This window comes from Dendropsophus ebraccatus, chromosome 6 (genome assembly GCF_027789765.1).
Source record: "Dendropsophus ebraccatus isolate aDenEbr1 chromosome 6, aDenEbr1.pat, whole genome shotgun sequence".
Taxonomy (NCBI): domain Eukaryota; kingdom Metazoa; phylum Chordata; class Amphibia; order Anura; family Hylidae; genus Dendropsophus; species Dendropsophus ebraccatus.
Window position 1 is genome coordinate 91,047,584 of NC_091459.1, and position 14,753 is coordinate 91,062,336.

General features: G+C 42.9%; 1 protein-coding gene across 2 annotated transcripts in view; it reads right to left on the reverse strand.

Annotated features, from left to right (window-relative positions):
* Positions 1-14,753, reverse strand: part of CUL3 (cullin 3) — a 62,014-nt gene that overhangs the window by 30,429 nt on the left and 16,832 nt on the right. For both annotated transcript variants that reach the window (XM_069975364.1, XM_069975363.1), the window contains exon 2: positions 6,545-6,742. In XM_069975364.1, the coding sequence (XP_069831465.1) occupies positions 6,545-6,742 (198 nt within the window). The remainder of the gene's footprint in view (positions 1-6,544; positions 6,743-14,753) is intronic.

Consider the following 14,753-nt stretch of genomic DNA (forward strand, 5'->3'; position numbering starts at 1 on the left):
TGCCACAGAGTACCTTACGCCGTACGCCGATAACAGAGTACCTTACGCCCGTACGCCGCGATCGCTATATATTGCGGCGTTTATGGGGTTAATGAGACGCAGCTGCCTCTCATTACCTCCGGTCCCGTACACACTGATGTGTGTGGGACTGCTCTCACTGCAGCGGACCCGCACACATCAGAAGGCCCATCAGTGCAGGAATGAATATGTACATTCCTACTGCAAGGGGTATGTGCAGTAGGAACGTATATATACATGTTACTGACAGGAAAGGGTTTTTTTTTTTTTTTTTTTATTCAAATCTTTATTTTTACAATTTTATAAAAAAGAAACAAAAATATTTTACAAAAGAAATTCAAGTACAAATACAAACTCGAACAGCATGTACATTCCAAATACTACTCTGGCTGAACAATGTTAAAGGAGAACGCAGACCAAAATATAATTTTTATATAGGTTATTACATAGGCAAAGTTAGACAAAATCTTAAATATACACTAATTATTGAAAAATGTACATATAGTGCCATTTCCCTCAATTTAGTAGTTCAGGTAGGCTTCATTTTCTCAAAAAAAAAAAAAAAACTGACGTCACGAATCCTGTGCACTGTATGTTCCTAATGTGTCCAGCAGGTGGTGCTGTATAGTGTAGAAATTACATGTAAAAAGAGGGAGCAGGGGATGGCAGCATATCAAAGGCACTTATGGCTGGAGAGGAGCTTGAGGGGCATGGGGGGACATTTAGTGATGCTGCTGTGCAGGGGGGAGGGGGGGTGTTAATGCAGGCACAGAGTCTCCTGTCAGGAGGGGAGTCGGATCTAGAGGAGCCCGTGCAGCGAGGGAGTCACGTGGCTGAAGCCCCTGTACACCAGCAACTGCAGGCGGCGGATTGGGACCAGCAGCCCTGCAAACAAGAGGAGCCCGGAGGTCCAGAAGCTGCTGAAGGAGGCGCCGCTAGCACGGAGAACGTACCATGCTAGTGGCGCCTTCTGCACCAGCTCCTGGACCTCCGGGGCTCCTCTGTTATGCGATCGCACAAGCTTGTAGGGCTGCCGGTCCCAATCCATCACCTGCAGATTCTGGTGTACAGGATCTCCAGGTGACTCCCTCGCTGCCTGGGCTCCTCTAGATCAGACTCCCCTCCTGACAGGAGACTCTGTGCCTGCATTAACAACCCCCGCCCCCCTAAGCAGCACCACTAAATGGCTCCCATGTCCCTCCAGCTCCTCTCCAGCAATAAGTGCCTTTGATATGCCGCAATCTCCTGCTCCCTCTTTTAAAATGTAATTTCTACACTATACAGCGCCACCTGAAGGACACATTAGGTAATGAGAAAATGAAGCCTGTCTGATCTACTAAACTGAGGGAAGTAGCACTATATGTGCATTTTCCATAATTAGTGTATATTAGGATTTTGTCTAACTTTGCCAATGTAATAACATCAAAAATTATACTTTGGCCGGAGTTGTCTTTTAACCCTTCGAGAACCAGGCCAATTTGCATTTTTTGCACTTCCGTTTTTTTTCTCCTTGTGCTTAAAAGGCCATAGCAGTTAATTGGTTAATCGGAACATGGGCACACCCAATTGTGCCCGTATTACAATTCAAAAGAAGTGTTGTTCATCCCGCCGGAACTGCAGTATCGGCCGGTGTGAACTTTACTGACAGTGGCCGTTCTGTGATACAGCCGTGTGACAGAACAGCCGTTGTTTTACAGCTTTTGAATGTGGCCCAAGAATGGATCAATTTATAGCCCGAACACCAAAAAGAAAAGGTTGCGAAGTCCTTTTTTATGGTATGGAAAACATTAATTTGTAGACGCCCATAAGATTATACAGGTTGTATCACCATTCCGCCAGACGGGGTGGTAACCGAAGGTGGACTTGGCTTGTTCTTTGGGAAGATTGCAAGACATTCTGCAGACATCTAAAGCATCATTAGGTTGAGCCTTGTTACTAAATAGGTTGCTGTCAGCCCTGGGGGGTCTCCTTTTTACGGAAGGGGTTACGGAATTCAGGATTTGGTAACTGTTTCTTGAGTCATACTGTTTATTCTGTATAATGTATCCTTTCACATGAGCGCCTGGTGCACTGGCTGGGTGAGCTGACTCTACTAATTACATTGATTCTCTGCGCGGTAATTACTGTTTAGTGTGCGTTCACATGTACTGTATCACATCGGATTTGATGCTGCGGATCTGCAGCAGATTTCATCAATATAACCGAGCATCAAATCTGCACCATAAGTTCTGCTGCGGACCCTGTAAATGTGAATGCACCCTTAAGATAAATATGTCTCTCTCTTTTGGAGGTCAACACCAAAGTGTTTATATGTGTGCCTTATACCATCTCCAAAGCCATCTTTTCTATGACTCGATTGTTGTATGACATTGCAAACCTGTGTTTATAAAATTGATAACATTTTATTAAAATCTATTTAAAAAATAACAACCTTTTCATATGTTCTAAAACTGGGACAGAGAAGCTTTAGACATCCACCTGTTTTAAAACTACAATTATTAACCAGCTTGAAAAGCCAAAGCTTTCCCTGTTCTAGACACGTCAAAAGATTTACCTGGTCGGATGCCCAATGAGCGGTAATTACAGCAGGGAGAAGCGCTCTGCTTTATAGCAAGCTGCACTTTCCTCAAAGCTGTGTGAAGAGAATTTTAATCATCTGTTCTCTACAGTACCTTGACCGTACCCTCGTAGAGAGAGAAAAGTACAAGCTATCGAAGCCAAGGAGGCAAACATGAGGTCAAGTCAGTTCTTTTCATTTCCGTGTTGATGAGAACAAAACAAACAAGGATCTAGCCCATATAGCTTTGTGGGAATGGGCCTAAAGCTATGGTGTATACATTCACTTACAGCTGTCTAAACTTAAATAACCCTAGATTCTCCCAATTTCACCGCATTTTAAGAGACAACACTTAAAGGGAACCTGTCATGTTGAAAGTGAAGTCTATTCTACAGGGATCATGTTATAGAAGCTGGGTGGATTAATATAATGTTTTATGGGAGAAGTTCCAGAATAACTTGCCATTTATTCATGTAAATCCCTGCTTATTATATTAGTAATGGGTGGTCCTAATCAGTGATTGACAGCTCACGATATTCACATATAGGGTGAAAATAAATGACATGAACATTATTTTTGGTGGCAGGCTTACAAACAGCGACCGTTACTTAATAGATTGTGTGAACCAACCTTCCTTTGTTTCCACAGACTTCAATGCAAATCATTGAATTATGAAAACAGCAGCCATAATTTGCTTAGAAAATACATTGCGTGAACATAGCCATACAGAGATAGCTGTCCATAATTGAGTAAGCCACTGCCACATAACTATGTATCCTAGAATGAGCAAAGATTTATACGTCCTGGAACGACCCCCACAAAGCATGTTACAGAGGAAATCGCTGTATAGCTATTTGCAGATTCCTGTATTCACAAGGTGACAGCTTCCGTTTTAGGCATCAGGATCTTTGTATTTTATTTGGATGCTCAATAAAGACTTGAAGATTCTCTCTAGTGGATGCTGTTGGACCCCCTACTCTACACAATCTTTTGTTTTGTCTTAAAGGAGTAGTGCGGCGCTAAACAATTATTCACTAAATAACACACATTACAAAGTTATACAACTTTGTAATGTATGTTATGTTAGTGAATCGCCCCCTTCGCCGTGTTTCCCCCCACCCACACCAGACCCGGAAGTGTAGTGCTCTATACATACCTGCCTCTTTTCGACCCCTGTCCGCCATCTTGTGCCAATGATGTCATCTTCGGACGGACGGCCGAACCGCTCCGACCGTCCCTAGTGCTGGCCGCCCTCTGTCGCGTCATCAGCTACTCAGCCGCGATTGGCTGAGCATAACTGTGCTCAGCCGTGATTGGCTGAGCATAACTTTTCATAAAATAAGTTTTATGTTTAAATTAATATTTTTTATTTAAGTTTTATGTTTAATCAACGTTATACATACGGCTACTAGGTGTCTCCCTTGACTGCAGCATATGTGTACAGCTGCCGTGTGTCCACATTTAGTAACAGTGGTGCTCACATTGCACGGTAAGCTCTCCTGTCACACAGCACCAAAACCTCTGTAACCACACAGTGACATTACACTGATTGAATTGTTGCATAACAAAGAGCATTGTCTTCTGGTAGGCATGCATAGTTGATAATATAATAATTAGCAAAAGTTAATATAATTCGCCTAAATTAATTGCCCTAATTTGATATACAACCTGCATGAGGAACTGGTACCTTTCCTGTGAGCATGCAAAGGACTGGGACTTTGTGTTTGGTCTTTTTCTGCGATCTATCTATAAACATAGACACATGGTATATGGTATACATTAATTCACTGCGGCATACGCAGGGAAAAGCATAGAACAACATCCATTTTTATCCTTTTCAAGACTCACGTTTACACTACATTCAAAACAGAAATTTTCTATAAATGTTATAAATTTGTTATAACGTTATACATTATACCTGTAGATATTTTTTAAAGATTGTCAAGGATTACAAAAACCATGATTGTGTGGACAGAGACAAGTACAAGCTATTGAAGTCAACGACCATTATAGGGGTATTCTCATCTCAAATGTCAATCTCAAACAGTGATGTTTTTTGGTTAGGGACTAATGTGTATCAGAAGACCTGCACGTGGTACATGAGGCAATATGGTTTGGCCAAATTATATACTAACTTCTGATGTTGGTTTTAAATGTAGCTGAATAAACTTTCGTGTAAGCCATGGGTGCGATGTGCAGCCATTTCTGTCTTTTTGGCTTGTGCAAACGTACAATACGTAGCTCTAACGTAGGTTTAATTTGCAACAATTTAAGAGTGAATAGTCTCAGCACTACTGAAATGTACTCACTCGCCATTCAGTTGAATAGCAGTGTATCCGCTGCTATGTTACCCACTCTGGCAAGCACCAGATGAGGTTAAAAAATATTGTAAAAGTTTGTTAAAAAAAAAAACAAAAAAAAAACATGGACTCAGGAAGCAGATAAATTACGTTCACATATACCAGACATGCATGAGAAATATATTCAATTTATTTTCTTTTTAATGACTATAAAACTGCTGCTTGTAAAATGGCAGGGTTGTCTCCTCTCAGCCTGTGGGTAGGTAGTTCAGCAGGATATCGGGATAGATAAAAAATTATAATTATTTATTATATATATACACACACACACACACACACACACACAGTGTTACCTTGGTTTAAGAGTAACTTGGATTAAGAGCGTTTTGCAAGAAGAGCTCACAGTTTTTCAAAATTGTGACTTGGTTTAAGAGCATTGCTTTGGTTTAAAAGCTCCCTGTACTGGGTGGGAGGACAAGTGGGGGAGAGGAATGGTCTGCATAGTGTGGTCTACATCCCTATACTCTGACCCAGGAAGTCTCCCTCACATTCCAAATCATAGCAGATCCACTTCAGGCTGGGGATTGCATCAGGGGACAGGACTTTGGAGATAATTCAAGTCTGTTGTACTACGCTACTGCATTATGGTGATCTGCAGCTCCATCCTGTATCTAAAAATGGCTGCTGTTTTTTCAGGTTTTTACACTTACTATACATTATACACCATATGCTGATTGCTATACTGTACAGTAACTTATTGAGCTGTTTATAAATGTTTGTTTAATTTATTTTACGTTATTCAGAATAAAAAAAATGATTTTGGGGGTGTGGAACCAATTGTCTGCATTTATATGATTTCTTATGGGAAAATTTGCTTTGGTTTAAGAGTGGATTTGGATTACAAGCGTAGTCCCGGAACTAATTATGGTCGTAATCTAAAGCACCAGTGTATGTATACCCCTTTAAAAGTGCTAAGGAGATATGTATTGTTTAGCTTGGGTAACAAGCACTACAAGCACTACATTTATAGTTATTTACACAAGTGAATATGGTGCATAAAAACGTTATAGAGAAGATTTCTATGAGCCAGCATAGAAGGAAATCACAAAAATTGTCCCAATTTGGTAAAGCAGATCCATTCATCCACTACATGGTCAGCTACTTACTTGAATGGCTGATATACAGTATAACTATACAGTTTCCCAGCAGTTACTGCATGGAGAAATGGCATGAAATATGGTGGATATGGGTGGCTAAGACTACTTTTGAGACTCTGAAAAGTAGGTTGCATCCTTTTCAGGTTGGTTGCAAAGGATTATGTGACTTTACAGCCAACCATGCTTTACATTTTGGAAGTTGCAGGCTTTTCATTGAACCCAAATGTAAAAAGCTCAGTGTCACAGTTTTTTTACACTTATTGAAAAATTTCAACCATGTAAAATTCTCTCCTGCAATATTTAACCAAATGTACGCACCTTACCCATTTCATTCCAAAATACCTCAAGGAATTTGCAGTTATCGCTGTGGGAGTAAATCCGTTAGTCTGATTATGGCTCAGCTATAAAGTACATGAATATTAACAAGGTACATTCTTTCACAGGCACTTTGTCCATTCACCATGATGAAATCCAAGGGGTGTGCTCACATTTGCATCAGGACCCATGGTTACCTTATTTATGAGATGCTCCGTCACTACTTCTCTAAGTCCCGTGTATAGTTTCTCTCCATGTTTATGGAGAACCATAGTGTATGCATTTCTATACAGTTCTTCAAAACTTAGTCCACTGTTGTTCTTGCGCTGAATTTCTTGAATTGCGTTCTTTAGCAGATCCCAAATGCTGTTCACATACTTTTCATCCATAGTCATCTGTAAAAGGAAAATACATTTTATTAAAAATATTCATCAACAATGATGTAAAAAGAGAGAAAACTGAGAATTTATATGAATGTATGTATATTCACAACCACATTTGGTGCATACATCACCAACCTGTCAGTAAAGTATGATGGCACATTAGGGATGCACCGAAATATCTATATTCAGTGCTTAAAACAGAACAACTTAAGTGTAAACAAAAAAAATATATATTGAAACAGTAATTAAAGTACTAATAAAAATGTAAAAAAATAAACAAACATAACATACGTTAATAAAGCTATACAATTATCACATTTCCAGTCCCTGTGGTGTAAGCCAAGAGTCACATAGACACTATAACTTGCATGGTGTAAATAAATTCAGCCAAAGTTTGCAAAAAATTTTTCCCAATTTCACCACACAGATTTATTTTTTTTCCAGTTTTGCTGTACATTTGATACTAAAATAAAAAGATTCATAAAGTAAAGTTAGATCGGCAAAAAATCAGGGCATTTTGGGCTTCAGAAAGTGAGGAGGAAATAAAATGAAAAGTTAAAGTAAACCCGGACATAGAGGGGTTAAAGAGGTTGTCCACCCAACCCTAACTTGTCCCCTACCCACAGGAGACAAGAGATCGCGGGGTCCGACCTCCATACCCCCCCAGCTCCTTTGTTGTGAATACACCAGAGGGTACGGCAGGCACCTGACCACTCTATACTCTGCTTTCTCCAGCGGCTCCAACGGGAAGGAATAGAGCTGTGAGTCACAAGCCGTACCTGCGAGTGTATTCATAATAATGAAGCCAGGGGGTACAGAAGTCGGAAACCCCCTCGATTTCTTACATGTTCCCTATATTGTGAGTTTTGGGTGGACAACCTCTAAGTAGTAAAATAAAAGGTACATTAACTGAGTTTCAATGTAATAGTATGAACCTGAAGAATATAGATAACACGTCAGTCTTATTACATATTAAAAGACATAAAGAGTCCGGGGGCATCACATCCGCAGACTGGGGGGCATTATAAGAACTTCTTACACTGGCTGACAGAGCATATTAAGCTCCAATGACTGAAAATATAATGCCTGCCCAGATCCCACAGACCGAGAAGGATATAATATAATAACTAAATAATTAAAACATACAGCATCAGGGCCACAAGGCCACTACTCCACAAGGGCCTAAAATGTACACATGATTAAGGGGGGGAAATAAATGTTTTATGCAAAACTCAAAATCAAACACTGGCAATGTGGTGACCAAGCCAGTGTTTTTATATTGTACTAAGTATTGCTCTGGTATTCAATTTCTATGATACTAAACTTGGTAACATCAAACTGAAGATTCTGGTATGGTAACATCCCTAACATGCAAACAGGACTCCTCCGCATAAACATAACATAGGGAGAACCCCATACAAATGAGTCTACGTTTCTCTTTCACCATGTGCAGACCTGGAAGATTTTAGTTGCAAGTCTGAAAAAAAGATGGCACCGAGACTGTCATGATTCTCATATGGACCGAACAGAAGATGCTGAAGGCTAGTCTCAGAGATGCATCGGCTAGTCTCAGAGATGCATCGGCTAGTCTCAGAGATGCATCGGCTAGTCTCAGAGATGCATCGGCTAGTCTCAGAGATGCATCGGCTTGTCTCAGAGATGCATCAATAACTGCAATATAAGAGGTGCATCAATAACTGCAGACTCCATTTGAAATTCTGTGTAAATTCCGTAGTGTGAAGGGACCCTAACATACCTCCTGCACAGTGCAGCCTGTCTGGTCATACGCACTTTCTCCAGAGAAGAGTGGGTACTGTGCTGTTATTGGCCAGAGAAGTAAGAAAGTCCGGGTGTTAAAATGTCTTGCAAACAGCTCAGCTCTGGTCAAACCCACAGTCTTTTCCAGTGATTTTATTAGAATAGCCTGTCATCTGTCATATATAGAACAAGATCAGTATTCCTGGCCATTATATGCCTAACATCCTAATGTTCTCACCAGTATTCCCATCTCTCTTACCCAGAAGTAGGATCAGGAAGGACATTACAGAGAGGTACTGAGCAGGAAAGCTGTGACTAACTGTGAGACAAGTTGACTCAGTAGAAGCGGCAGCACTCCTGCATGCCTCGGTCTCCCTTCATTTAACCCTCTGCAAACTTCTATGGGGTGGGGGGCTTCCATTATAACAAAAGCACCACCAAATGAAATAAGAATATGGTCATACAACAGTGCAATGCAGATATTAGAAGATTTTATAAAGAGAAAGATGACAAGACATCCTAATGAATGAAGATAGAGATGAGTGGGCACTGTGGCATGCATTGTGCCTGCTCAGAGCCAGCAGTGTTCATTTCCCTTCCATTAGCGCTATGCAATTTGTAAAACTCATCAGAACAGATGGCTTGTTCCCATTCAAATGCAGCCGCTCACAGACACCAACCTTTTCCACAATAACTTGAGACACACTGTACAAATCCAAGCTGGCAGAAACCTACACTACAGACGAGTCGAACATCCCCATCCCAGCCTACCTGGACAGAAAATGTCCGGAGTCGTAGCAAATCTCCACAGAAAACCTCCTCTGCTTTGGACACTTCCCATCAGTGAAGGGGTGGCAGCAGAGAGCACTGTGTCAGACTGGAAAGAAAACACCACTTACAGCAGGACATACAGCAGCTGATAGGTACTGGAAGGTCTCAATATATGTAATTTACAAATCTATGAAACTTGCTGGCACCAATTGATTCAAAAGCTTTTTTTGGTGGTACAGATCATAGTGCAGACACATGGAGGGGTCTCCGGTTTATATTGATTTAATAAATGTAAAAGTTGCTCTGTGACTGTTTGACATTGACAACAAGGCTAGCTTTATTCTATAGCTCTGTATCTGCTCTTGGAATCACTTTGTCATATTCCTGCCTGGGACTGCCCGGCCCTTGGGGGCTCATACATTCTTCACATGTAAATAAGTTACTTTAATGTCAATAATAAAAGTGCATAAGTATCCTAAACTATTTACCCAGGAATCACTTGGAGAGAATAGGTTTCATGAAGAGGGTAAAAAACAAGAATATCACCAAAAAGGTGTAGCATCTCTGTAAATGTTTTTCTGTCATAGTATTTAAAGGGGTTGTCCGGCGATAAAAAATTATTCACAGAATAACACACATTACAAAGTTATACAACTTTGTAATGTATGTTATGTCTGTGAATGGCCCCCTTCCCCGTGTTTCCCCCCACCCACGCTAGACCCGGAAGTGTGGTGCATTATACTCACCGCATCTCGTGTCGTCCACGGTCTCCGATCCTCAGCAGTGACGTCTTCTTCGGGAGGCCGGCGGATCTTCCCGAGTGCCGGCCACCCTCTGCAGCGTCATCCGAAGCTTAGCCGCGATTGGCTGAGCACAGTTATGCTCAGCCAATCGCGGCTGAGCTTCGGATGACGCTGTAGATGGCGGCCGGCACTCGGGAAGATCCGCCGGGCTCCCGAAGAAGACGTCACTGCTGACGATCGGAGACCGTGGTCGGCACGTGACAGGTAATGTATAGCGCACCACACTTCCGGGTACACGGGTGGGGGTGGTGGGACACGGGGAAGGGGGCCATTCACAGACATAACATACATTACAAAGTTGTATAACTTTGTAATGTGTGTTATTCTGTGAATAATTTTTTATCGCCGGACAACCCCTTTAACTTGTCAGCAGCTATATGCTGACTAAAGTAAAGGCAAAGTATAATAAGACTTCTTAACCTGACTCATGTAATTAAATCTTATTTCAATTTGTCGCTCCAGCACTGAGAAATAAGCTTCAAAATTTTATGACGATTACAGGCTGCAGAAGCCCACCAACATTTGGCCCCTTCTCTCCTGCATGTACACGCCCACTCTGCGAATATTGCTGGGTTTTTGCACCCCAGTGGAATGCCCTGTGAGCTTCACCTTCCTATTTGCACAAATTATCTAAAGCTTTTATCTCAGTGCTGGAGCAAAAGATTAAAATAAGAGTTATGTCTCCTGATTCAAGTGCCGATTCTGTAGTGTGAACAGGGCCTTATGTATCAAAAGGACTGAAAAGAAAAATGGAGCATAAACTTTTATTTAAAAACAATAATGCTTACTAAAGGACAGCAAAGCCACAGCAGTCCCTTCTGCATAATAAAACACAACAATTACTGAACTCAGGGAGATCAGAAATTTTTTTTTAATGGCATAGTCATTCAAGAATCTCCATTAATACATTGCCCCCTATAAAATTTGTATAGGCAAAAAAAAAAAAAAAAAAATAGGGTCCTGTGAAGCCTTGGAGTTTTAAAACACGGGAATAGCCAGGTATCCCTGCAGGGATACCTGGCTATTCCCAAATTGCAAAGTTGCAAAAATGTAGCAGTTTCTTTCGTTCCATGCAGCTTGAGTTATTTTATCAAAGCCCCTTTGGATGAAATCAAGTATGTTCTCAAGTATGCTGATTTATTAAATGCGATAATCTAAAAATGAATTAGAGTTATGTTCCTTAACCCTTTCAAGACAGAGCCCTTTGGTGCACAAAAGTCTGGGTCAAATTAATGCAATGTTCCTCCCCACCTTCTAAGAGCCATAGCGCTTTTATTTTTCCACCTACAGGGCTGGTTGATGTGTCTTTTTTTGCAACATTTTCTCTAATTTTTATTAATATCATATTGGTGTAACAGAAACATTTTGATCGCTTTTCATACATTATTTTTCAGATATATAATTTATTAAAATCAGCAATCCTGGTGTTTTTTTCATCTTTTCCATTTACGCTGTTCACCATGCTGGAACAATAATGTAATATTTTAATAGATCGGACAATTCCGCACGCTACGATATGTAATATGTTCTTTTATTTATTTTTTACATTTTTTTACAATTTTTATATTTTAATCACTGTAAAACATGCAATCAATATCATTGCATATACTGATCTATGCTATGACACAGCACAGCATAGATCAGCACTATCGGCGATCTATGTATAGAGTCTGCCTGAGTTCCCGTGCACGGCGCCAATCTATGCACCGGAACCGGACGGTGCTCAAGCACTGGAGGCCGGCCGGGCCGCCCCCAGTGGATGGGAATTCCCTCCCCTGTATGAGGCGGCACCATTCATTCTAATGGAGCCGTGTCATACATGGGAGGTAATTCCCTCCCACTGGGGGTCGCCCAGCTGGCCTCCAGTGCTTGAGCACCGGCCGGTTCTGGTGCATAGAACGGCGATCCGTCGGTTCAGATTAAAGAGGATGTACCTGGTGGTACATCCTCTTTAAAGCAGCACTATCAGCAGGTTCTGCCCAATGAACCTGCTGATATGCCCCAGAAGCTCTTTACCTTATAACTGCAGGGCTGTTGGTCATTTTTTCTCTTCTCTTCCAGTGCTTCTTAATTCCAGTCCTCAGGCCTCACCAACAGGTCATGTTTTGAGGATTTCCTTAGTATTTCACAGGTGACATAATTATACTCTTTGTATGTTCTTTGTATGGGATAGCCTGAAAACATGACCTATTGGTGAGGCCTGAGGACTGGAATTGAGAAGCACTGCTGTAGATAGCCCTTAATTGCCCCAAAGCTAATCAAGGGCTTAGGAGTATTTGGGGGTTTTCCATCGACCCAAAGTACCAGCTTGTCCCACTTTGCATATATGAATACGCTTAGGGTGGCTGGAGCCCCCCCCTTTGGCCCGCCCAGCACGCCCCCCCCCCCCCCCTGCCAATTACGCATATAGGCTGATCATTGCAGTTGTTTGTCTTTTAACACGTGGAACAGGAGCGGCAGCAGCAGACCACCGCTATCCTTTATGGGCTGCTCGGATGATCTAGCGATCACCCGGGAAGGCCGCCCGCACCCCCAGCTCTCACCCTCTCTCTGCCGCCGAGTATAATAGCGGCAACAGCAACTGCGAAACGAGGAGCAAACAAGTCCTGAAAGCTTGTTTGCTCCTCTCTGTCGCCCCGTGTAATAAGAGAAACAGATTGCTGAACTCAGGGAGACTAGCCAAACGACAACACTGCCGGCTGCTAGTGAAAGCGCTCAATGCAGTGAAGTCCTAGGTGCATTGCCCCCAGGGAAACATGAATATGCAAAAGAGGAGCCTGTGGAGCCTCATTGAAGAGTCTCAAAACACAGGACTAGCCAGATATCCCTCCGGGAAGGACCCGGCCAAGGGGCAGCTCCTGTTAGGAAACCACCAAAACCACCATATTAAGTGGCCCTATAAGTCAATGTAATGACAAGGGATAAACCAAGGCTAGGTAACCATCCACATACAGCTGTTTCGGGGTGTTGCCCCTCATCAGTGTGGAGCAGGATTCTGGCTAAGTGGGAGCAATGCCTAGTAGAGCCATAAGAGAAACAGATTGCTGAACTCAGGGAGACCAGCCAAACGACAACACTGCTGCTAGTGAAAGCGCTCAATGCAGTGAAGTCCTAGGTGCATTGCCCCCTGGGAAACATGAATATGCAAAAGAGGAGCCAGTGGAGCCTCATTGAAGAGTCTCAAAACACAGGACTAGCCAGATATCCCTCCGGGAAGGACCCAGCCAAGGGGGCAATGCACCTAGGACTTCACTGCATTGAGCGCTTTCACTAGCAGCCGGCAGTGTTGTCGTTTGGCTGGTCTCCCTGAGTTCAGCAATCTGTTTCTCTTATGGCTCTACTAGGCATTGCTCCCACCTAGCCAGAATCCTGCTGTATGTGGATGGTTACCTAGCCTTGGTTTATCCCTTGTCATTACATTGACTTATAGGGCCACTTAATATGGTGGTTTTGGTGGTTTCCTAACAGGAGCTGCCCCTTGGCTGGGTCCTTCCCGGAGGGATATCTGGCTAGTCCTGTGTTTTGAGACTCTTCAATGAGGCTCCACGGGCTCCTCTTTTGCATATTCATGAGCCCCGTGTAATAGGGGCTTTAGAAGTTCCTTTAGAGATGAGAAAGGCAAACATGAAGCCCATGCTATAATGACTTCTTGTAGCCAATTAATTTTCCTATTAAGCAGAGCATCATAAAGATGTGTGGAGACTAACAGGCCACTCATGCTCCACTAGGAATTCTAGGAAAAGCCCCATAAACAAGATGGGGGCCCGATAATACCTGTAAACGAGCAGCGATCTGCTAGATCGTCGCTCGTTTACTGGGCCTATTACTTGGCCCGATAATCGTTTAACAAGGGCTGCAAAGACATAGTTACCGATGTCCTTGCAGCCCTTGTTTAAACTACATACATTACCTATCCACGCTCCAGGGCTGCTGCTGCGCTCTGCTTCTCCACAGGTCCCGCGCGCTCTAGCTTCAGAGTGGCCTGTCAGCTGACAGGCCGCTCAGCCAATCACAGGCCGGGGCTGCCGCGGCCTGTGATTGGCCGGGCGGCCTGTCAGCTTACAGGCCACTCTGAAGTTAAAGCGCGCAGGACCCGTGGAGAAGAAGACCGCAGCAGCAGCCCTGGAGCATGAATAGGTAATGTATATCGTCAGTCACCGGTCGCGCACCGCTATTACACGTAGCGGTGTGCGGTCGGCGCCCGACGAAAATAGGTCATAAGCTATATCAACGATCAGCTGATGATCGTTGTCATCGGCTGATCGCTGTATTTATTACATGAAGCGATAATCGGCCGAATCAGGCCGATTCGGCCGATTATCGTTCCGTGTAATAGTACCCTTAATCAGGGTGCGTTCACAAGTACAGGATCCACAGCAGATTTCACGCTGCAACTTCTGCTATGATGCTGTGCCCTGTCATTTTCTATGCCTTTACATACTCCCAGCGGATTTTTCATTTCTCTGTATGCAGCTGCCGGGCTAATACGTTACCTGGCTGCACTTTCATTTGCTTCTTAGGCTCCCGGCTCCCTGGCATTTCACTCAGACAATCAGTGGCTGCGGCAGGACAGTGCACTGAGTGGCTGAGTGGTGCACCAGGGAGTCTGAGAAGCATGCAGGAGCGCAGCCAGGATCCGCTGTGAATCCTGTATGTGAATGCACCCTTACAATGTGTTGTACTGTGAAAAC